The sequence below is a fragment of the Amblyomma maculatum genome, chromosome 4 (assembly GCF_055883805.1).
Source record: "Amblyomma maculatum isolate TAMU_Amacu chromosome 4, ASM5588380v1, whole genome shotgun sequence".
Lineage (NCBI taxonomy): Eukaryota > Metazoa > Arthropoda > Arachnida > Ixodida > Ixodidae > Amblyomma > Amblyomma maculatum.
Genome location: NC_139347.1, coordinates 28,278,952 through 28,304,808, shown reverse-complemented (window position 1 = coordinate 28,304,808; position 25,857 = coordinate 28,278,952). Strand labels below are relative to the sequence as shown.

The 25,857-nt window shown below is 43.3% G+C and overlaps 1 protein-coding gene across 1 annotated transcript in view; it reads right to left on the bottom strand.

Annotated features, from left to right (window-relative positions):
• Positions 1–25,857, bottom strand: part of LOC146190545 (gonadotropin-releasing hormone II receptor-like) — a 62,820-nt gene that overhangs the window by 8,267 nt on the left and 28,696 nt on the right. The window contains exons 2-3 of the mRNA XM_084599804.1: positions 22,682–22,915; positions 8,861–9,205 (exon numbers count right to left, since the gene is read on the bottom strand). Of these exons, the coding sequence (XP_084455930.1) occupies positions 8,861–9,205; positions 22,682–22,915 (579 nt within the window). The remainder of the gene's footprint in view (positions 1–8,860; positions 9,206–22,681; positions 22,916–25,857) is intronic.

Sequence of the window (25,857 nt, the reverse complement as noted above, 5' to 3'; positions counted from 1 at the left end):
ACTGCAGCTGAGTTAAAAAAAATTAGTTCAGTTCGATCACATTAGTTCAGATCGACATTAGTTCAGATCCAAGTAATACATCAGCATCCATTTCTGTCATTAAAATGTGCAAGCAAGCAACGCGTTGGCAATGAAATTCATGTTCAATAACAAGATAAGCCCTGTGACGCCATCTAGTTGAAGTAAAAACCGCTAAGCGCGTATACTCTTTTAGACGACACGCAATGCCGGAAATATTTTTATAAATTTAATTCAGATTATCATATCTATTTCTTTCAGCATATAAAACAACATCACAAAGCTGCAAACTCATTTTTGTTACGCCCTTACCGGTTGTGCACCGTTCTAAGCAGTTGCAGACAGCAGCATAGCGTATGGTGTCACCATTAAGCTTTGAGAGGCAAGAATCAAGTGTGTATCTCCAATATTTTCCTAAATTACAGCCTTAACTTGGTTGCTGAAACAAGATGAGACATAGCGAAAGGCAGTAAACCCAATGGGGTTCGGTGAAGTTGTTCAACAGCTCCGCAAGTTCTTTTTATTCAGCTGAAGAGAGCGGCTTTTGCTTAGAAGGACGCCGCCAGGTTTTCAGACTTAGTGTGCGAGAGCCGAACGCTAACTTCTCGAAAATTGCGTGCATACGCTAGCGCTATTTCTAGGTTAGCAATCTGCGCATGCGCACTTTGGGACCTTTATTCGACTAAACACCCCATAACGCAAAACCCGCTGTACTAAACCTCTCCAATATCACGTTAAAAAAAAGTGCTTATTCAGAATTTCTGGGCACGCCAGCTCCAATCATTTCAATAAAGAAATTGTGCAGAAAACCTGAGCTCGTGGTTCCGAGTTTGGAGAGCTTACCTACATAAACCAACTGTGTTTATAATATCGTAAATGAAAGTACTGAATGTGGACAAAACAAAATATACAATATCTTTAAAAGGTGCCCGCGGGAGTTATTAGAACAGGGGGCTTTAAGGAATTCTAATCTCCTTGCTTCCCAGAAGCGCTTCCTGAGATTAAAATATGCAATGCGCAGTTAGACCAGAATAAAATTGAGCTTTGTTTTGCGTTCGAGTTCGCAGGACTTATTGGGAATCTGCCAAGTGGCTATTATGAGCTAGTGTTGGTTTTGAAAGATTGCTGATGGTCTAGCTTTATTAACCGTAGTGTGTATGCAAAACCTTCATTACTAATGATTACACGCTGTAGAGTGCTTTATTTACAAGAACAAGAAGCCGGTAAAATGGAGAAAGAAGATTCGGAAGACGCCAAGAAGGAGAAGGCAGAAGGGAAGAAGAAGAAGACAGGGCGCATGCTCAGTTGTGGCCTGCACTCGGCACGGTGACCTTGGCTTTCCATGGCGGAGTGAATGAAGGCTTTGCTTCAAAACTTACACTTAATCTGCCTAACAAAGTGCGAAGTGTTTTTGTAGACAAAAAGCTGGCAGCGAGCAAAGAACTACTAAAGAAAGAAAAAAAGGAACAATCGCTAATTAATTTGGCGGTTTTGACAGTGTGCTGTTTGGAATACATAAATAAATGTCGTTTCGATACAAGCTGGATGCGAAAATCTCCGACCATGGATGCAACTGAATTTTTAGCTCTTGTGCAAGATTTCACAACCTCCATTAGAGGCGGATTTATATATTCCGCCCTATAAAAACGATAAACATTGCTTCTCTCTTCTTAATGCTCTTGAAGTGTAATAATTCACAAACGTTTTCCATATAACCGGTACGTGCGATGAGGTCTTTTTGTTGCCGGTATCTCTAACGATGTAAGTCCGTGTTCTCAACACGCAGTAAAAGTAACTCATCTATTTATACCTAGAAATTCCGGCATAAAGTAAAAAAACAAAACAAAAAAAACAAGACTTCTTGTTTAAAATTTAACACAGTCCTGGAATGATGTTCGGTGAGTGCTACCAATTTACATATCTGATGGATGGCGGCGCTAAGTTAGATAAGAGGCCTTATTCATAAGAACATTAATCAACAATGAAGATGAATATATCGATTTTCACTTAAAAGATGCCTTTCCTCATAAGCGCTGACAACAAAACCGACCTTCCGCTTTACTCAGCTTTCTTATCTAGTGCACCGCTAACAATTCAGCACTCATGCAAAACGGTTAAACAAATCATCGCCGATATATTCTCTTTAAGTCTAAGCCGGCTGCCTGATAGTCGTACTTTGGTAACTTGGGTTATGGTCCAATAAAAAAAGTTTAAGCTTGAGATTGATATTAACAATTAACTTTTTTTGCGAAATTGTTTTTTTTTTGTAAATCTGGCATCTTTTTATGTTACCCTTATTCTCCATTATAACATTCTTTTTTTGCTATCCTGCATAGTATGTGATTTTCGGCATGAGTTTTGATCTGGTTTACATCTAAACAAAGCGGTTTCAATTATTCCAACGATTATTTAAACAACTAAAGACAGCACATGCAAGGCTACATAAATGTGTTGCAGTGCAATTTAACACTCTTAGGCCGCTTACACGATGCCTCAGATCATTTCATTTGACGACTAGAAATACTGGAAAACAAGGACTCTGCGGAAAGACAAAGCCTAGCGTTGGCTTAGGATGACCGCTACCAATAGAAATTACGAAACGTTGTTTCGGGCTTGTTTTGTCCAAGCACCTTTTCATTCTGAAGGTTTTCTCTGGAAAAAGGCTGCTACAAAAGGAAATACTAATTTCCACTTTCGCAAGGTGGTCATGACTATACATTCCTTACCGTACTTTCCGTGTTATTTAGCACCACATACATACAAGCTTTTGAAGCCTCTTTGTCGCCGCAGGGAGATACGAAAGCTGCGGCTTGCTCCCGTCGCTCCATCATGAAATCAAACGAAAGCTTATCGCGGTAATTATCGGGCTTTGGCTTCACGGAGTGGTGGGGTAAATTATTGATAATTAGATTTTAGAAAATTACATATTTGGTTAGAAATAAGACGTGCCGGACCGATCAAAATTACCAGCAATAGCCAGCGAAGCTGCTTCAGTTGATGCATCCTTATTTTACTAAAGGGTTTCTTCTCCTGTCAGATAATTTCGCATTGTTGGTGAGCTGCGTCGCAGGTGTACGTTATGTCCTTTAATGTTACCTTATTTGCCAACCATTTGTAAACGCTTGATTTTTATCTCGCCTGGATACAGGAGTTACAATTACAGAGAAAAACATTTTAAGAGACTGAAAAAAGGAAGCAAAATTTGGAGATCAATTGTTTTTAAATTTTTGTATTACTTTATATGACTACATTATAATATACAGTTCCAAAAGAGCAAACAACTATGCACATATAAATAGCGATAACTGCTTGAAATGTTTTGTTGAGGCGGAGTGCACAAAAAAGGCGATCGCCCATTGTAATCGGCGTTTATATGCGTCTTTCCTAGGGAGATGCATATTTATATGCCAGCTTGGCACTTATGGGTTCTTTACCGAGCTCAAAAACTGTTTTTTCTCCCTGATGCATTTCAAGGCATGTGCAATAGGGAAGGATAATTTTGAGTTAACTGGCATTGATAAGTACGGCTCTCGTAACAAACAAACAAACAAACAAACAAACAAACAAACAAACAAACAAACAAACAAACAAACAAACAAACAAACAAACAAACAAACAAACAAACAAACAAACAAACAAACAAACAGCAAATGAACAAACAAACAAACAAACAAACAAAGAACACGGTTACCTCTCCCTCTCGCGAGTGCATGGCAGCTCTTGATAACCGGCGGAACGCTGTATGCTCGCGTAGTTTATCGAGTCCCTGTAAAGCCATGACCTGAAGTGCTACTAATATGGACACAGAACGATAGGTACGCTTTAGCACAGGAAGTGTAGAGTTATCCATTTGAATTAGGATTCACTCTTTTTACATTAGATACTACCAGTGCACACAGCATGCTTAGGACGAGAGAAAGTGCAAAGCAACCGCATTCTTTTGTGCGTGCAAGAAGACGTCGGCGCGGCTGAAAGAAAGTTAGCATATGAGAATGTGACATCAAGTTGTATAGCGCTACATGTCCAATGTCACTTAACAACTTTTTAGAAATGGTTCACACTCTGTGCGTTATTCTCAGATGGCTAGCGATGGTAAGTAATTTGTACAGAGGACATCGAATAGCAGGGACTTTTCCACCCTAGAGCTTTTCGCGGGTACATTATGTAGCGGACGTACCGAGGCCACGATTTTCCCAAGCTATAGGAGAGCATTATTGCGAACCATGCTTTCCGTCTTTGTGCTCATAAATGGCGAACTCTTGTTCACAAGGGGACAACAATAATTACACTTGGAGATACGTAGATATACAGGCAAGCCAACAGGTCACATTTACTTGAGGGTGACCACTTACACTATTTACCTTTAAAATACACCTTACTTAAATAAAAAGAAGGTTCTTAAACAGTGTCTTACGATAGCGGAAATGATCGAACCTGGAATGTTTGTTATTGGCTGAAATTATTATTTCGAATAATAAGAGCGAAACAGATTTTTGAGCCTTGACAAAGCCGGTTTTCGTGTACCATATTATGTTTCTATTTGGCTGTATACTTATACCTCAAGTAAGCCATGACTGGGTTATAACACTAGGGCCAGGGCTTGAAAATACACAATCGCTCTCTTCGCCGAATATGTTTAAGTGAGAGAGATCAAAGTGACTGTTCTTTATATTATTTAGCAGAAGGGACGTAACTCCTTCAGTAACTATAAATTCATTCTCCAAAGCACGCTCTGTATGTGGTGCTCGTCAGGAAATTTTGAAACGCGTCTGAAAGTAGAGAGAAAAAAAAAAAAACGGAAGTTATCCGGAATACAAGTGCCTCGAATAGCCGTACTGTTGCCGTTTGCGCTGATTTCAAAAGGCTGCTGTTTGACGCCGAACCTTTGCAAAGTGTTCTGCTCTCAGCTGGCGCCTGAAATACCGCCATCGCTTTCGTGAACAATGGCGTAAACAAAAACATCGATGTTGGAAATCGCTGCATTAGGGACTTAATGGCCCAGAAAAGCTGTCTACGCACCGACGCTTGGAGAATCATATTGCATGTGTGGCTCGCTTATGAAACAGGCTTGAGCGTAGCCAAGGGCATCTGGCACGACATGTGTTTCATATCACGCGCTCCCAGTGCCTCCTGCACTCATGTTCTGCTCTCTCCCAGTCGAAAAAAACTACAGAAAATTTTCTGATGTTACGACAGGATTTCTGTGCGGGTTTTGACGAGAAACCTGTTGTGACAACAGAACATTTTGTAGTAACATCAGAAATTTCAGTAGTTACAACAACAAAGTGCTACAGAACTACAGACAACAGAAATATACTACAGAAAAACTACAGAACTACAGAAAAATCTGATCGTTACGACAGAACTACAGAATATTTTGTCGTATTTTTGACACAGTTCTGTAGTTCTTTTCGACTGCTGCTAGAGACAAAACGACTACGCTTTTGCTTGTCTTTCAGAAATGTCCGCACGCATTTTAGTATATGTTTCAGCATTGTGGAAATCGTAGGATGGAACTTCGTGTGGTTTGATGGTGCAGATATGAGGAATAAAGGTAATGGTTTTAAGGCTGGCGGGCCGTTCTGAGCCGAATGAAATCAACTGGCTGCCGCAAATGCTCCGCGATTTTCCTAAGAAACGAGCTACTAAATTCTTTACGACCAGCTTTACGGAGCAGTTCTTCCTGCCTAATGATCCGCTTACTGCAGAAGGAATGTGAAAGTATTAGAAAGCACTTCTGATAAATGACAACAGTGTGTCTGTCATTGCTGCCAACATACTGGGTAGTCCATGTCTGCGCCCGTATTTTATAATATCCACTGTCCATGTTTTGAATCGGCTTCTGCCATAGGTTACTCTTGGCAGGGAAAGTGGTAGCGGTATTTCTGTGCCCATGGGACGTGACCGGACCGTTTGTTCATTTGCGACCAGACCTCGCAGCTGGCTGCGTAGGGAAGCCAACAGTCGTGCGGTGAGTGCAGTGAGTGGCGAAGGCTATGTTTGGCACGAGAACCTCCTATTTTGTTATTTCGTGACTGTTTCCTTGCTGCTTCCCTATGGGGCTGACATTACGCTGATGTCATTCCAAATGAAATGGAAAGTTGATATCCACCCCAAATCATCCCTCATAGAATACGGCTTCTGGTTACCACAGCAGTGGGTGTACGGTGGAACGTTGATTACATCCTAACTTTTAGTACGTGGTAACCATAAATATCAATGAATGCTGTTGGGTATAAGGTGTTTACTGTACTCGCTCACCAGATTCGATATTTTCTTGGAAATAAAACATGTAAAATGCTAAAGTGTAGGTAATATTATGATGTGTTCTAATAGGACGTCAAACAGCCACGGCTGGAATCCGCGGTTTGAAGAATCCAGAACAACTGCTTATTTTCCTGTTTACCGGCAAATTCGTCACTACAGCGAGCATAAAATTTCATATAACTGGCGCGAGCAGACGCAATCTCTAGTTCTCCACACGCTACAATCGGTTTAAATTTCATTCTCGAAATAAAGATGCGGGCGACGAAACTTTCGCTGTCCACTACTTTGCATTCCAGCACATTATTTACCCTTGCAGATTCAAATCCTGCTGGCTGCATTTATAAGCACGGAGAGCCGTATGCATGCACAACCTTCAACATAAATTTCTAGGTCAGTGTCTGAAGTGAGCCTCAGGGCACCATGCTAATTCTTGCATTTCTGGCAACTAGAGCTGTTGCCAGGCTTGCACATGCAACAAAGCTTGTGATTCTGTTCATTTGACAAAAAAAAGAGAGAATGTTGTTCATAGAAAAACCCAATGAAAACAAATTAAAAACAAACTGCGAAGAATATAAAGCAGCTAAAGAAGCAAGACGCTCTTTTCGAAATGTCCTCGTGACCACTTCAGTTACGCGGAGTGCACTGGAAGCTGTGCCATAACATGGTAGCTTGGAGGTCCTGTTGACCACTTCAGTTACGTGGAGTGCACTGGAAGCTGTGCCATAACATGGTAGCTTGGAGGTCCTGTTGACCACTTCAGTTACGTGGAGTGCACTGGAAGCTGTGCCATAACATGGTAGCTTGGAGGTCCTGTTGACCACTTCAGTTACGTGGAGTGCACTGGAAGCTGTGCCATAACATGGTAGCTTGGAGGTCCTGTTGACCACTTCAGTTACGTGGAGTGCACTGGAAGCTGTGCCATAACATGGTAGCTTGGAGGTCCTGTTGACCACTTCAGTTACGTGGAGTGCACTGGAAGCTGTGCCATAACATGGTAGCTTGGAGGTCCTGTTGACCACTTCAGTTACGTGGAGTGCACTGGAAGCTGTGCCATAACATGGTAGCTTGGAGGTCCTGTTGACCACTTCAGTTACGTGGAGTGCACTGGAAGCTGTGCCATAACATGGTAGCTTGGAGGTCCTGTTGACCACTTCAGTTACGTGGAGTACACTGGAAGCTGTGCCATAACATGGTAGCTTGGAGGTCCTGTTGACCACTTCAGTTACGTGGAGTGCACTGGAAGCTGTGCCATAACATGGTAGCTTGGAAGTCCTGTTGACCACTTCAGTTACGTGGAGTGCACTGGAAGCTGTGCCATAACATGGTAGCTTGGAGGTCCTGTTGACCACTTCAGTTACGTGGAGTGCACTGGAAGCTGTGCCATAACATGGTAGCTTGGAGGTCCTGTTGACCACTTCAGTTACGTGGAGTACACTGGAAGCTGTGCCATAACATGGTAGCTTGGAGGTCCTGTTGACCACTTCAGTTACGTGGAGTGCACTGGAAGCTGTGCCATAACATGGTAGCTTGGAGGTCCTGTTGACCACTTCAGTTACGTGGAGTGCACTGGAAGCTGTGCCATAACATGGTAGCTTGGAGGTCCTGTTGACCACTTCAGTTACGTGGAGTGCACTGGAAGCTGTGCCATAACATGGTAGCTTGGAGGTCCTGTTGACCACTTCAGTTACGTGGAGTACACTGGAAGCTGTGCCATAACATGGTAGCTTGGAGGTCCTGTTGACCACTTCAGTTACGTGGAGTGCACTGGAAGCTGTGCCATAACATGGTAGCTTGGAGGTCCTGTTGACCACTTCAGTTACGTGGAGTGCACTGGAAGCTGTGCCATAACATGGTAGCTTGGAGGTCCTGTTGACCACTTCAGTTACGTGGAGTGCACTGGAAGCTGTGCCATAACATGGTAGCTTGGAGGTCCTGTTGACCACTTCAGTTACGTGGAGTGCACTGGAAGCTGTGCCATAACATGGTAGCTTGGAGGTCCTGTTGACCACTTCAGTTACGTGGAGTACACTGGAAGCTGTGCCATAACATGGTAGCTTGGAGGTCCTGTTGACCACTTCAGTTACGTGGAGTGCACTGGAAGCTGTGCCATAACATGGTAGCTTGGAGGTCTTGTTGACCACTTCAGTTACGTGGAGTGCACTGGAAGCTGTGCCATAACATGGTAGCTTGGAGGTCCTGTTGACCACTTCAGTTACGTGAAGTGCACTGGAAGCTGTGCCATAACATGGTAGCTTGGAGGTCCTGTTGACCACTTCAGTTACGTGGAGTGCACTGGAAGCTGTGCCATAACATGGTAGCTTGGAGGTCCTGTTGACCACTTCAGTTACGTGGAGTGCACTGGAAGCTGTGCCATAACATGGTAGCTTGGAGGTCCTGTTGACCACTTCAGTTACGTGGAGTGCACTGGAAGCTGTGCCATAACATGGTAGCTTAGAGAAACAGAGCGGACAAAATTTGCTCAAAGTTCCTCCGAGGGCATCTCCCGCAGCTATGACGATTTAAGTAAAGCCATGCCGTAGCTAAAGGCCAAGCATGGACAACACAGAAGGCTTACCGTCAGCTTGAGCGTCTTTGCGCGTGCCCTGGGAAGCAACGGGTGGGCCTGTGCACAGCGACGCAGCGTCGGCGGCGGCGGGCCCTTCCCGTTGGTTTTGCCACTGGCACCGCTCTCCTTGTCTTTGACGCCCGTGGTCACAAGGCAGGTGGCGTTTTCTGGCGCCGACGCGGCCCAGACTACCCTCAGCAGGCGCAGGTAGCAGGCTGAGATGAGCAAGCCAGGCGCGACCAGGATGTACACGGTGAGCCAGGAAAAGTAGAGCTGCCGCTGCCAGTGGCGCGTGTAGCCCCGGCTGAGGCACTCCAGGTGCGGTCTTCCTGACACCGTCACTCCAGTCTGCACCTGAAAACGAAGTGAGCTATGGTAAAGGGCAACTCCGGGTTAGAAAAAGAAAATGTAGCCGTAGTAGGAATGACATTGTAGTACGGTGCTCAATCCACTGGCACGTACCGATGCGTGTTGCTTTGGGATTGCTAGTTTTAGCCGGGACAGTAGCCGTTTGGTCCGGAGATTTTAAATTTCGATCACGTTTAGATCATGGATTGTAGACGTAGTCGTTGTATTCACGCCCAGTGATTGAAAAATGCGAGGCCACGAAAGAAACGAGCTGTGCTGGGATTCTGCAGGGTGCGGTGAGACATGAAGACCCGGAAGAACAGTGTTTTAAAATACTCCGTCCTAGAAATCACGCTTACTACATCACATTTTGTTAGGTGTTCATGGTTGCTCTCCACTACGAATGACATTATAGGTGAAATTTAAAACCTGAACTTGAATTTTAAAAATTTAGTTTTTATATATCCCCGCGGATGCCATGCCTACCTTTCACTCCCATTCGGACTGGGCGGCCCCAAGAGCCCCCTTTTTTTGCGAACCTGGTGCTAGTTTACATGATAGAAACTAAATCCGAAGTAATGTTCTGAAACAACCGAAAAACCACATAAAATAAGTTTCTGCTGTCCTCATAGCACACGAACCTCGCGTTAGTGACGTAACGAGAATAATTTCATTTTGACAGCGCTAAGGAAGTTGGGCCGAAAAGCGCAATCGCTAAGGTATATTCAGTGTGCGCATGCTGATGTCGAAGACCAATGTTTATTTTTTAATCATCGGAGGTATCAAGTAGCAGGCCCGGAGAAAATATGCAGCTATTTGAACCTGATGACTGAGGTTGCAGTTAGGCCAACACTAAGGAATTAGAAGTTTTGAGGACTCTTACAATGTCCAATGACAATATAGCATGCTTTTTTTTGCTTTAAATATCAAACGTGTCAAGAACATGTTTTGCGAACGACGTCGTGATTACGAAAAACTTAGCATTAAAAACAGCTTAGAGTCTTAGAGCATCTCTTTGATCGTTATGTGTGCCATCAGAGGTGCAGAAACCATCAGATTGGAGATCAATTTGGCCTGCGGGCTGGAGAAGCTTTCTTTTTCTAAGAGAACAATTCTTGAAGCCAGAAGAGAAGTGAGGGAAGAAACAAAGCAGCACTCGGTCTGTCTAGACAGATGCTCGAAGTGCCTTCTTTGTTCACGCTGCTGTTATCCTGTGCCTGCGCAGTCAAAAGAAATACGGCGGCTGGTATGTGCTCACTGATCCGCCGCCGGGCCACAGACAAGGTGGCGACAGCTGGCTCTGGACGGCGAACTCAGGAGCCACGCTGTGAGCGAATCGTTCGGTCACGTGTGCGCCTTCTGTCGCCGAGTATGGTTTATTTTACCCTTTCGCATGCCAGCTCTCTTGCTTACAGTTAACAGAAACACAAAATACAAGCGAGTGGTCCCACGATGTTGCAGCAGTGCACCACTACATTTGCTTTATTCTTGTATAGCACGCGCGAAGCTGCCTCAGGAATATTTCTTGGGTTTGGTTCCTGCTTTGGCAATCAGATATATTGCCTTAGTTGGAGGAGACGCCAATAGGATTGATCGAAGTATGTTTTTAGTGAGCAAGGGAAATAAGAATCACATGTCGAAACAAAGTTCAAGGATTTGATGATGACGACAGCAGCATCGGAAGCACGCTATACGCAAAAACAAGCGATCGCGTTGAGTATACTTATTTCCAACTCACACGTTGGTGCGTGATGTCAAAAAAGATAACGCTAATACTTTATTTTGCATACGTTAGCTGCTCAGGATTGTGATGATATATTTGCCAAAGTTGTTTTGGTGCCGCGAAAATAAGGCGTAAAGTTATAAGAAAAATAATTTTGGAAGACAACATTATTACTCGCATGAGGTACACAACAGCTGGAGCGCGTACTGCTTTTTACTCCCACATTACCTGAAGGCATCGATCACGATATACAGCTGCAGCTTGCCGAGCTGTACATGGAACTGTTTGCAACCTCGGAGAAGCAAAGCCTGGGTTTATTGGTATTCCTCAATGCTTTCCTGAGTACAACCAGCCCATAACATTGACATATTGATTTTCAAGCCTACCTTTCTACTTTTTCTGTCTAGGTCATCAATCATTATTTGCAGTTCATCCCCCGAGTTGCAGTCCCCAATGACCTACAGTTCCTCTGAGGCAAGTCGAGCATGGTGAACTAGTAGTGCCGCTACCGCTTCGTACTGGGTACTTGGGTCCAGTATTACCTGCGATGCATTTGCACCTGTCCGATAACAAATGTTTCCTGAACAAACCTTTTCACAACGCAAGAAAGTGCAGTTACTTCAGCTGAACACTGAGTAGAAACACTTTCTTATTAAAATAAAGGTATTACCTGCCGCGGGGCTTCACTGGTGAGGAGCTCGGCTGTTGAGCCGGAGTGCACGGATTTGAACAAAGCCACAGTGGAGTGGAGTTTCGATGGAGGGGAAACTGGAAATGCACCCGTGGATTGTACAATGCCATTGCACGTTAAAAACCCTCAGCTGGCCTAAGTTAATCCGAAGCTCACTAGTATAGCTTCCCTCATAGCCTGAGTCATTTCGGTATGTTAAACCAAAAATAGTACATTCCATAAATATATATATACAAGTGAGCATACTTTTTTTGGTTCAGCGCAGGAACAATTTTAAACGCTGAATATACTCTAGGTGTGTAATAAAATTCACTTCGTTTGTTTTGTATCTTGCAAACGTTGCTACTGATTTCTCCTCACATACCAGTGCTGTACAGGCTAAGGTTATTGTCGTGTAAACCTGCAAGACATTGGATGCACAGCTAGCTCTGCCTATAAAATAAGATTGAATGTCAGTCAGCAGCCAGATCAGAACCAAGCAGAACACCTTCTTCGAAAATGCGATGGCAGCCACTCAAGGTCAACAAAAGACTTAGGACCTGACCTCAGCAGGGAACACGGGGTTTCTGCAAAAAAATCTACCTTTCAAAATGCTGGCTACGTGGCCAGCCTTGCATAGCCGTCAATGAAAGGTCGGTGCTTTTTTTTTTTACGAAACTGAAACTGCTTACGTTTCAGAGCCGTTCACGCTCGTTTGCATATCAGACAAATGGACAAATAGGCGAGCGAAAATGAGGGCGAAGGTTTCGCAAATGGAATGAACGTTAGACTGAATAGTGAATAAAAAGTTGTCTGAGGACAATGTATCCTGGTCACAAACGCCTGCAGTTGGCTGAGTGGACTTGCATTCTGTTGAGTGAGCGTGACAAGGGCTTGAGAAATATAAAGAACCTGAAGGCAATGCAAGTGCCAGCAGGCTTTCCCGCGAAGCTACGAACAAGGCATATTTAGAAACGAACGTGTCAGCTAATGAATTGCGGTGCGCGAAAAAGAACGAATTTTATTTTAAATTAGCATTTTCTTGTGGGCCTCACTCGCATTTTTTTTCTAGACTATCTGCCTTGTTCTTCCACAAATCGTTAGTTATGTTTAAGAAACCTAGCATTTTGGATACTCTGTCCGGGAGGGTGCAGTGAATATGGGCGCCGGGTCGGCAGTCCATATGGAGTTTTGCATCATTTTCATTAATTCAGTTTGTAGGAGCACAAAGCGGGTGCAACAGCGCATAATGGGTGGTCAGAAGAGGGTTCCTTCCGCGAGCTTTCTCGTTTCTCTAGTTTTCTTGATGTGGATTAAAAAGATTAGCTTCTGCAATTTTTTAAAGCCCTTACTCCAAGCATTGCGGCCCCGAGATCTTCCTAGGGTAGAATGACAGTGCGTCTGGAAAGACCCTAGGAAAGTTAATTACGCACGCTAACTAATTAGTTACCGAATTCTTTAAAAAGAATCCTTCTGGAAACTGCAGTGCATCTTTTATATATCTGCAGGTCAGTATTTTCATTTTTTATGTTCTTCAAACATACAGCTAAAGTAACAGAGCACCCTGCTTATTAGCAAACAATGGCAAGCGCTCTTTCCTTTTATCTTTATCTTTATAACTGAAAAGCTTCACAAGTTTGTCAGGAAGAGGTTTCTGTATAATCAGGCTAGTTTGTTTGATACTAAGGTTGGAACATAGCTTAGTAAAACGCTCCAGTTTACATTTAGACAAAACAGAAAAGTGGAAAAGTTGGTGAAGGTTTAGCTTATTTGCACTGCCAAAAAGAACATCAGGTAGAAAGCAACTCTCACACAGCGCCGTTTTTATTTCCGGATACTATTGATTTCAAAGGAATTAGTCCACTATTGTAGTTCGGACTACTAAGAGGGTACATACTTTCGTCGCGTGCGTCTTACAATTATTGAAGCAAAGGGTCCGCTAAAAGCCTGTGGCCTTTTGGTTTAACTACTTTTGTGGATGCAGTGCATTTCTTTTCCTTGCAAGTATGACGATTAGACGCAGGCATTTTTTAAGAAAGGCAAATATTTCGGGCAGTGGTGGTAGTCTGCAAAATGCAAGTGAGTTTATTTGTATTTCTTGCTGACTTCATTATCACCCTTTTCTGCAGTAAGCAAGCGGTTGGGTCTCTTGATTGACACATTTTCTTTTAATTACTCACTTTGACTGGTCTGGTTGGGCATTCTACAGTTGTCATTGAAATGGGACTGTATTAAGGTTGACAGGAAAACAAGAAATAGAAGAACACTTGTGATAAAAACTGTTTTAGGTATTTATAGATGGTAAGCATTGTGGAATTCAATTCGCACACTAATTGTTTCTTGAAATGTTAGAATAACAGCTTCTTGTCACCTTCGTCAAGTGAAATCACATCGAAAAAGTTGTCTAAATGCACTAGCTTCGGAGTGCAGTGCAGTGCAGTGCAGGTTCGGAGAAATGCTCATATTTTAACCTGCTTGAGAAATCATGCACTATCGCTGCTTAGAAGCTCATCAAAAAGATGTTACGTAGAATGAAGTACTAAAACAACTAAGGGACACTCCAGCTGTGACTTTACAGCTATGACGCGACAGTGCGAATGGCTCCGCGTGCATTATCCTCTCACCGATCCTCGTTCTTACACTACTTAAACATCGTCTTTTAGTTGTACTTTTTTATTCCTCATATACTCATTAATATACAGAGGTAAAATACAAACTAATGTGAAAGACTGCTCAACATCGATATAAATTTCTGAATTAACCAAGCCGTGCGAACTTCTTGGGATCCAAGGGTCCTTAGAAGGCCGGATTGGATCTTGCGGTCTCGAAGACGAAGTCCAATTTTACAGCACTAGCCAAAACTGCAATGCGGTGCTCTGGACGTCATACATCTCGAAGATCAGTCAGTTCATGGTCATGCCACCTACCAGATACCAGCTGCTATATTCATGCTCGATTTTTCGCTCGCAACGTCGACGCCAAATTTTCTGAATGACGAAGCATTTAACGCTATTGCATTGCAGTTGTTATCGTTTCTAGATAAAATAAACATAAAATGATATAGAAGCGCTTCTCTATGGCGATTAGTTACTGAAGTTGAGACGATTGAAGTAGAGGTTTCAGAAATGGTTGCTGCCTAACCAATATCTTGAGCCTATGGGCTTGAGTCGTTCTTGTTCATCACACCTCATCTCTGCTGCAAATGCAATAAGCTGTTAGTAGTATATCAGAAGAGACCAGCCTTTGGTCTTGAAAGTAGGAAAACGGATAATTTATAATTCAGAGGTAGTGCGTGCTACTAACTACTGCCATTGAATACAGCAGGCTTCATCGAAAGAAAACAGGTTGAAAAGTGAAATATGTCCGAAGCGTGCCTCGTGTGCAGTTGCTCACTTTATGTCGTGCCATGCATCCCTGCGTTTTCGAGTAAGAATATCTTTCCATTTTATTTTTGTACACCCTTTTCGCCTGGTGTGTACATATCGGTCCTCTGTTTCACTGCATGAGAACAGCGTTCTTATTTTGATTAAGCTGGCCAGAACGACGCATGTGTCATGGCTGGCTGTCGTACAGAGTGTGCGTTCGCCAGTCCTCATGATTCTATTCTGCACTTCCACTGAATAATTTAGCCCTCATTCACTTGCACCGAAGAAATGTGCATATTTACTTCTGGCAGATGCCCGATGTCTTTTTAGTAATTGTGTATGTACTTTAGAGGACAAATTTCAGAAGGATGTATGAAAAGTGATTTTCATGTTCGAAGATGAAGTTAAAGATTATCTGATGTCAGAAGCATGCAACTTGCCAATTCTACTACAGATCAAGGAATGTTGTTTCTAGCCATCGGCTTCATTTGCGGACCGCGTGCTCTTCAGAGCTTTGTCCGAGATAGCATATTTTCTTGTGCATTAGAGCATTTATTTCTATTGATTGAGTCTCGTGGGGCTTCACTCTCATTAACAAGAAAAGCTTTTCATATTTGTAAGCGTTTATCAGAAGTCCATTGGGCAATTTGTTCATTTTAAAATATATATATGCTGTAGGTTCGTGCTTGAAATGCGTACGCGATATTATTGTGTTTGACAGCCATGTTATTTCCGAGGGGTAGTTACTTACAGTGGAACTGCACAACAAAGGGCCTGGGCACCGCCCTTACACCGCTTTGCCCGTCAGTGCTTTTCTCCATGAGAGAAGAAATAAAATATTGATTTGACTTGATTTTCCGGAAAAGCTTGCGCCGCGCAAAGTAATTATTACTACTTGCCGGCGTTATATTTTTTTGCTGCTGCCTGCTGCGTAAACTGTTCGTTCAAGCCGGAACTTAGACGTTTCCCGTAAATTTGCTCCGAAAGTTGATGTGTATCTGCTTCTAGTTGTGAACAGAAAGCGTTTTGGGCGATTTTAGGTTGCTAGACACAAAGAATATATCGTTATTCTCAAATAATAACTGTTATACCAGGTTTTCATCGGCGGAATACTTTACCTGCACTTTATATATCTAAAATATTTGCCCAATATTTTCGTTTTTATTTTGTGCATGATTTATTGGGATGAAACGTATTATCAGCAATAAATATTCTGATCATTAAGTTTATCTCAAGGCTTGGTCTCAAGCCAAAAAAATGTGTTCTACATTTTCACTAAGATCATATTCTTTATCTGCGTGGTATGAAACAAAAAATAACCGTTCCGCTCATTACGAAAGCACCTCATTGTGAACGGATAGTTTGCTCAACATCCGCTGGTTTCACAATGCCTATATGCGCCCTGATTTGTCATTGTCCGCGCACTTTTGCTCAGTCCTGCCTTGTTTGGATGAAAACCCAGTCTGATTAAAATCTGGTCGACCAGTTATTTCGCTTCAGACCTCTCCTACCTTTGTACGTGAGTGTTTACAGAGCACAGCACCAAAAAAGAGGGACGAGCGCTTGTCTTTCGGGACAACAGTTTGCTTCGGATGAAGGAGTTCCTACAGACAAGCTTATCTTCGGCGTCCGAGGAATAGTTTCTGCTGCTATTTCTATTCCCCTTAATTCCCGCTCGTCTCATCTGGCCTTATGCCGTGGCGGTCGGGTGAAGACAGACATCTATTATCTAGTCTATTTTTATTTCTTCATGTCTTTGCCCCTTGTTATTTTGTTTCCATACTTCGGCATGATTTGTCCTGTGGCGGGAAGCATATAAAAAGGTAGGCTATGTTTGCCTTCTTCCACTCCCCTGCCTCACTGAAGTTAAAAACGAAGCGAGCATAAAGCCACGCTGCCAGATAAACGTTCAGAAAACGGTGATCGGCTTGAAGCGAAAAATAAAGCAAAGAAAAAAGCATGAACGGGCCTCTAGTGGTTTACAGTGATTAGTGACTCGGAAGGAAACTACGGGTAGAGAGTGAGGTCTTGCTTCATTGCCTCGTTCCCTTCGTGCCTGGTCGGATCTAGGAGCTCTAATGACGCTGTTCAGCGGCGGGTAAAATTAACAAGGGGAAAGAGTGAAAAAAGGCCCAGAGCATAAACTCCGAAGGCAGTGTTTTAAGAACAGCTGGGGAAGTGATGATTTAGAGTGGGGACCAATGAGCGCTTGCAGGAGCACTGAGCGCGGTCCAGGCGGTGAGGAACCAAAATTGATTGTAGACGCGAACAGGAATTTGCTCATTAAAAAGAACGCGCCAAATGACGATATTAGGCGAGTGCGTTCAGACTCCAGTTCAGAGGAAAACTCTGCAGCACCGGCGCCGATGGCAAGAAGAGAAAATTCCAATTAGTCGATACGTTTTGACTTCGAAAGTAGAGCCGTTTATTTAAAATTGATTAAGACGTCATTAACATATTTATGAGAGAGAACTGAACTAGTGGTGAGGAGGAGCATCAGTTCGCAAGCTAAACCAACGTCTCAGTCTTGCCTGGGCACAGCGATCATAACTGACAGGGTTTAAAAACACTTTTGCTTCCGAAGAAGAAAGCGAGCGAGGGAGGAAGGGAGAAGAGGGCGAGCAGTAGGGTAGGGATGAAAGAATCTTTTCTCAGGTATGGACTTTTATGAACCTAGAACTGGTGATAACGTCATCCGAAATAGAAAATAAAAATGAGGCAGCAGCACGGAAGTCTACAATGCAAGACAGATGATGAATGAGCATCTAAAGCAGGTGAATGCAGGCAGGTGTTTCGTAAGAATGTAAAGTGAATGAATCGAGTTGAAACAAAATTTAAGGTGAGGTGTAAATCGAACCCGCGAGTCTTGATTATCGAGTAAGACACGCTATCTAAAAAGCAAGCAGGCATTTATTTCCGGCGTGGTATATGTGTTGGTACGGTGTATATACAGTAATTATTTACCAAACAGCAGCTTGGCAACAAAGCAGCTAAACACAGGAGTTTAACTTTAGACATCAAGAAAGATTTCTAAGAAAGACAAGACATCGTCAATAAAAACCAGTCCGGAAGAAATTCACATTCATCATAATTGGCTTTTAGCTGAACTATTACTTCGCCAAAATGTGCTGCGGCGAGAAAGAGAGGCACTACATTTCTATCGGACATTTGAGTTTTCGACTGGCTATGCAGACAAAGAGGAAAAATCATATCGTAGGGTTCGTGGTCGTATTGATTGACCCTAAGCAACGCTGCTTTTTGGCTATAAAAATCAGCCTTTCAGCGCAAAATCACAGCGTTGTGTGCAAAGTTTCTCAAAATATTATTGCGGCTTTGCAGCCAACAAAACAATGTTCGTTAGATTGTGATGCATTGCGCAGAAGACAGATTACAGGAGACACGAAGATGCTTCCCTTGTGATGCCGCATTTTAAATGGTAGATTTTAGTTGTAAAATGTAAAGAAACCTTAAGCATTAGGTGAAAGTAGCTTTTTTTTCTCTCTTGTGTTGGCCCATATAACCCCTTAAGACAAGAATAGAAGGAATGGTAGAGTTGAGATGAAAAAAGCACTGATATAAATTCTTTTTATTAATGTTTACGAGAAGCAGACCACAAATGCTCACTACGTTAACAAACTGCAGAAAAAAAAAAAACGCACCGATGCATAAGCACCCTGCAGCAATTTAAGTAAAGAGGAGTGTCGAGCATATTTAATGGTCAGAATTTGGTTGGGAAGCAGGTTCGCAAAATAAAAATTTCCAGAATGCTCAAACAACAAGATGGGACCTTTTACGGGAAACGAAGAAACGAGCACCTGTCTGGCATAAAGGTGCATCAGATCACGTTCATCAACTGAAAAAGGCCTGAGAAGGTCATGAAACTATATCTGCTCACAACTGGAGGACCGGATAAATGCCGCGAAGGTTTGCAGAAATCTTTAGCGGCAGTGTCTAACGTATTGGAACAACAGCTTCAGTGCGTAATACATTTTTATCACCAGAAACAAGGTACATGCCTGGGTTCACCCTAAAATCGTAATGCGGTGGGAAATGAAAATTACAGTGTAACTCTGAAAGGCCCTGAGGTATTCCTCTTTGCAATGAATGCTTGAACTTAATGAGTCAAGCGATTCTCTTCAATATTTAGAGACAGAAGGCCAATAAATTTCAACATAACGAAGTTGCACTCATCTCTTGAAAGATGACGTAAACCTGAGGATTCATAGCAATTTATTTGTGCGCCAAAGCGATGCCAGACGTATCTATCGTAGAAAAAAAAAAGCAAAACAATATCGTCGATGCTGGGCTTACTAATGCAGAAAAAAATCAAGATTGCTAGCATATGCCAGAACGTTGACTTTATTGTTCAAAACAGCAAATGTTGAATATCACTCTCACATGCAGCACTCAAACAAAGTCGCTCGTGAAAAAGCTGCACAAAGGATCGGAGACATCGGACAGCCTTGCTTCACAGCAGACCAGACCAGTGCCGGCGCTGAGAGATGACCCTTAACAATCAGGCGAGTCGAATAGCTGTAGCAGAGTCGTACCCATTGAAATACTGTAGATCCTGAAACGGTGCTTTCAGGACAGATAACAGAAACGAATGTCGGACACGATGAAAGCCTACGCAAGGTGAAACTTACGTAAAGCAAGCGGATCTTGAAAGCAGGAGCAAGACTCTTTACGCGCGATATGCACGTTACTTTAAATGGAGCCACGTCTCATCTGTTTGACTGTTGAGGGCCAATAAGGAGTGACATCACGCACTGCAGCTAATTTGATAAAGTTGATTTGATAATCCCCCTTCCACACTTCCAAATGTGGCGCAATGGGCAAGAGGCACAAAATATACTGCTTTTGAAAATCTGAAGCAGGATTGAACTCAGCACAAATTTAAAGCTTTGTAAAGTTCGCTTTGAAATTTTCTTAGATTCAGCTCTTTGATAGAGGTGACTGATCAGCTGCTTCCACCACTTGCCGAGTGAAAGATTTATTAAGCAGAGTACAAACGACACCCTGTTGTGACTACTTAATTAAGCTACGCAGAAACGTTTGTGAGCTTGGAAATAGTGGAGCTTTATATTCACGTGTAGTACCTTAAGACAGTATGCTAATGAGAATCTGTAATAGTAGGGTGGCAACAAGTATGAAAGCGTTAGTTAGTCAGAGATGAGGAGCCGCTGACCGAAGACGTTAACGCTGCCGCGTCATACAATAAAGAGCGGAGCCTAAATGACCCCAAACTTTTGCCTCCTCACTGATGGTAGCAGGAAAGTCTCTGTCAAAAGCTCTGCCCTCAACTCATAGCACGGCCACTAAATGGCTGCATATTATTCTGCAGGAAAGCTAGAAGGTTATATATTTTGTTGTGTTCACAAGCTATGAAAAGAGTACTGTGGGTCGCATAACGTCATGTGAGGGCTGAGAAGCAGGCGGCATTTGTTTTTTCGATTAATTTATCATGGATTGCTAACGATGAGGAATGGTTAATTACTGCCTTCATTTAAGTTTTTGAGGGTGCAGGCAAAAAAAAAGAGAGACCCTAAATGAAGACCACCACCCTAAACCATCACTTCTTTATTTAAAAATTGATCGAAAATAATAAAATGGAGCTACAAAATATAACTTACCATGGAGGCATTTCCTTTGTGTAAACGGTCCGAGTCAAACGCAGGAGGCGCCCTTAGTGGCGTGTCTGACATTGTTGCTGTGAAGACTGCCTACAATTGGGTGGATTTGATTTCGTCAGTATAAGAAGTTAGCGATAAACGACTGAAGGGCTTGAAAAGCAGATGATAGACAGGTAGTTGCAGAAGGATCTTCAATACTTTTCACTGTCAGTACGTGCGCATTACGCACCTTTAAATAAATAAACCGATATGATCGTCAGTCAGGAAATAATGTGATTAGTTTGGCATGTTGGAAAACGATATATAGCAAAGACTGCTACGTCCTTCCCGCCAATATTTAAAACTAAAATCGGTTTGAGATGGTTCCAGGAAACTATTCAAGCCCGAGGTATCACGGATGCTGCCGCTAAAGTGCACGAAAGCTATCCAGACAAGGGCCTACGTGTGCCTACTTGCTGATGAAGCTTCTGGCATAATAAAAACTTTTTGAACTCATTAAGGAAGTTTGACTAACCTTAGTAAGGAATGTTTTCTGGTACTCGCAAGATAACTCCTCTACGCTCGTATCGTGCTTTTCCACGCTCCGATAAACAGAGCGGGGGGAAATGACGAGGTGCTGAGAGAGCGCTGAGTGTGCGGACGTGTCAGAACTCTGGCTTTGCCTTAGGAGCGCCTACTCGGAAGAGTCGTTAGCCTTGAGTACTCTCAGGGTCCAAGCGCTTGCCGCGTAGTAATCGTGTTTAGGCCATGCTATTGGGCTGTGCCCTAATTTTGCCGCGCAGCTATTTGCAACGGCAGCGAGGAAGATCACCGTGATTTCGACCGGGCGGCAAATCTAAAGCGCGTAGAAAGTTGCCACGGCAGTGAGCCTCCATCGTGAGAAGGAAGACACAAAATAAGGTATGCTCCTTCCAGTACAAATTTGTTCCCCCACTGTGATGCCTGCATTAGAATCACGGTACATGCGTGTAAGAAAGGAATGCGAGCTGGGATGAGCCAACTTAAAGGGCCATTAACGCAGCTGAGAAGCAATTTTCTCATTTCATAGTACCCGACGGACAGAATTCCAAAGTAGAAAACCTTTTCCGCGTTCAAATTGCCAGAGGTACGTTGCAGCGGGGACGCCTTTGAGGCCGAAGGCTTAGGGAGACTTCTGGGCGGTCCACGTGTGATTTTATTACGCCTTCTATATTAGCGCTGTCACCATTTCATGCTGGAAAAAATAAAGAGAGTGTTAAAGTAAAGCAGAATCAAGGGCTGCAATTGCCGCTTATATCTCGACTGTATATGAAACTTTCCAGCATGCAGTCCAACCTACATGCGTACGTTTTTTTTTCTTCTCATTTTCTACCACCGAAAGATTGTGCCGACGAAGGGATGCTCAGAATAGAAAGCGCTGCCAGAAACCAATGGACAAGATCAAGTGTAAGTTTAAGTAACTACAATAAAAAAATAAAAAAAAATAAACCGACATTTTTTTTTGAAGATAACTATTTAAATGTCTCCAAGTTAGTAAAACGCTATGCAGGAAAATATGCCTTAACACACTGTTATCCTGCAGTGCGAATGCTGATTTAACCAGCGAAGGGTAGCTATGTGTTCTTTCCATCTAAAGATAGTCTATATTTAAAACGCTAAAACATTGAATATACACGCAGATATAGAAATATATGTTTACCGATTTGAATGTTGCTAACCGCACTGATTTCCAGTACTGCTTTTATTCTGCTGTTTTGACATCTTTCAACACGTTATTTCATCACTTATATGATATATTTGGAAGCACTCAGTACTGCACAAGAGGCTTAGGAAGAATCTACCCTAAAAGCTTGATTTTGAATTCTGAATATGTCTAACACTGTGACTGGCGTATCTAAGAACTTCGCGTTCACTTCCTAGCTTTCAAATCTATTCTGCTCAGCTTGCGTCTTCTACGACGCCTTGCGTCTATGTTGGCATCGATCACCCACCGATACTTCAGATTAATTGTATGGCAATTTACGCCACACGCCATTGTTTCTGCTATTACGGTAAAAGCTTACCACCTCGATAACTCCTAGGAAGGATGGGGAGAAAGGGGGCAGGGCATACCTGTACGAAGATGAATAGCTGTGGCAGAGCGAATATGAAGGCGAGTATCCAGGATGTAGCCAGCATGGCCTTGGCACGGCGCAGCCCCGAGCGAGACTCCAGGGGTCGGCAGATGGCCGCGTACCGGTCGTAGCTCATGGAGGCCAGGATGAACGTTGTGGACGCCAGGGTCACCATCTGTATGTACACCACCACCTTGCAACCCATGGCACCGAGCACCCAGCCACCGGACACCTGCGCGAAGATTGTGCAAAGACAGAAAGCAAGGCCTGGTCAGACAGCTACGGACTGTGTAAAATAATGGATGGGTGTGCGGATGCACATGATGTAAAATCCTACAAAAGAATTAAATAGGACCGCCTTTGTTTCAAAGCCCAAAAAATGTGTTGTGACCTGTGTTGTAACATCCGCTCTCATCCCTTTTACTCTGCAGTAATTGCACCTGATGAGTTGATTAAGACCCAGCTGTTAGTTACCAAAAACAGGACGGCAAAATTAATAGGTTCAGTCCTAATCCCTGCTGACCACCAGCCTGAGAATTGAAAATAGGGAAGTAGGCCATTGAGTGCAATATAATATAACAAAAAAAAAATAATGTTATCGCGGGTCACATTGTCGGCAGTCGGCGTAAGCACGGAATGCGATTAAGAAATGTCCTAGCACCTTTTAGGACGGCTATTGATGAAGGCAGCCGCATATTGGGGTATCACTATACCTCCTCTGAATGTTAGACGTGCTTTTGCTTCGCTCACTCGTGCTCTTCGAGCTAGGCAGTACGCATTGACCCAGTGGATGTTTTCATTGTTCTAAAGGCATCCGCAGTAAACCAGTCTTTAAAACGTTAACGATAGATGCCTCACGTCTAATAAAAAGAAAGCTATCTACCTGTCCCTCCCTTTGAAACCTCTGCTGTGATGTGGCAAAGTGGAGAGAAAAGAGGACAAAAGGAGAGGAAAGTGAAACAGAGGAGCGTGCGATGGGTGACAATGTGGAGGAGGGTACAGCGCGACCTATTGAGATTGCTTGATGGGAGTTATATACCTTTTGAGTAATTTCCGCACAAAGGGGTCACAAACACGTATGCGAGAAAGCACATAGAATACTCCAAATGGTAACGCATGCCTGCTGCATTAGTCACATCGATTGTTTTTTAGGTGCTTTTTTTAGTGAACAACATGTTGGGCTTCCTTTATTTCTATTTGTACATTATGTGCCATCTCATTCATTCGCGTTTGGCTTTCATCACGTGCAGACAGCTCACAGTTCACCGTTGCTTTCCCTGTCTGACGTTCAGCAGTGCTCGCTCGTTCCGTACCGGCTTCAGCGACGTGTTTATGAGCATTATCCACCTCCTCACCTTCGTATGTAGCTGCCTGAAGCTCCCATTCACGACCTAATCCAGCGTTTCTAGAAATCTGCTCACTCGAATGCATTAACGATAGAACATCCCGAAAGCGTGCGTGCTCTTGCCTAGCATTTCCAAGTGCAGAACGTCGAGATGAATGATTAGAAAACTACGATTTGGAATACGCAGCAAAATATGCTTCCTGTCCTGAGGAAAGTGCGAGTAATACACAGGATATTTGCAGTTATCAGGCGCTTTCAATATAGAGCCCATGTGACAGGCCAATTATTCCTTCCTCTTTTAGTGTCATGGCGTAGGCCTTGTCCACTTGTGAGTACATGCATGAACTTGTTTTGGAAATTTTTTAAATCGGCACACCAAATCTTCTTAGTAGCTCTCTTCATTAGCCGCCACACTGTTCATTTGCAGTGGCTATTCGCACCTATTGAACAGGATCCTCAGTGGGCCTATAGGGAGTTTTTAACGATGTTGCTAATGTGTTCTACCTCTTCACTGTGTGCTTTTAGTTAGGCTACCTGTATTGTAGAGTATACTGGGGGGCCAGTTGGCCAGACGTAGTTCAGTGTAGCTCTGTCCTGTCCTCGTCTCTCCAGTCCTGTCTTAACGCTACGTTTTTCGCTGGACTATACCTGTATTGCCTCTTTGTAACTCAGGTGAAAGGATCTCACTGGGCCTTTTTTTCTCTATACAGCTGCATCGATAGCCTGAGCTGAGGTTCCTTGACGCTACAGGTTTAGAGGGTGTTAAGCGAATGCGATTTGAGCTTGTATATTGTCCGACGCTGCCTTTGAGGGCAAGCCTTCACGCCAAGAAATTTTTGTGCCGTGGACTGTGAATTTCTGGCTGTATAAGAAGCCGGGAACTATTGTCTATTGTTTTACTCTGTGGCATGCTAGCAAGAACGCTTAAGAAGGACATTGAAATCAAATCATACTTACAGTATTAGGTTTTGACCTGTTCAGAAAACAGTTTTGTGGCTTGTAATATTTTGTAGTGATGGGATTATTCAGTCTATGGGAGGACCGTATTATGGATCGAAGTGTGTTTTGAGAGCAGCGCGCTTCGGCGCGGGAAGTGTATTCAGCACTGGAAGGACTTCCTAATTGGCCGCCCTGTCTGAGGCATCTGCATGATTTCCAAAGTTTTGGTGCCTTTGATGGCGGTGAGGTGCAGGATGCGGCGAGCTCCTATTATGCATATGCATGGTGATTTTGGGCACAAGTATATTTATGATGTTCGTTTGTGAAAAAAAAGAAGCTCCTTCTTTTTTGACAAAAACGCTATAAACCCCGAAAGCTTTAAGAAAGGGGAAATCAAAGTCGCCTTGTTGGCACAGGCGCCAGATACAATCCTGCTGGGTGCTAAGCTTACTTGTTTTTGATACTCGCTACCATTTTAACTGAAACGTTGAAAGAATTTTGCAAAAGCTCGACCTCAGGCTTGGCGTGGTTGCCGATCGATGTTCGCCTATATTTTCCAAGGTGGAGATCCTAAGCATTTATTATTTAACTATGAAGAGCTTAGCAGTGTGATAACACGCAAGATTTGACATATTGAGACGACCTGGGAATATGAACACAGTCGTCTTGCCCGGGATCTCAGCGCATGTTTCTCCGTTCAAACAGTTTTACGCAAATCGCAATGGAAAATAAACAAGATTGGAACAACACTTCCCACGGCGCTTGGTAGTGCTATAACCACATTTTGGTTGCAGCATGGAGTGCGAAGCTTGCAGCGAGGCGTGCTTGATTTTGCACAAGCGTTGACATGCGTTCAATATACGCAAAAACACAAAGGCGTGTTTTACAGC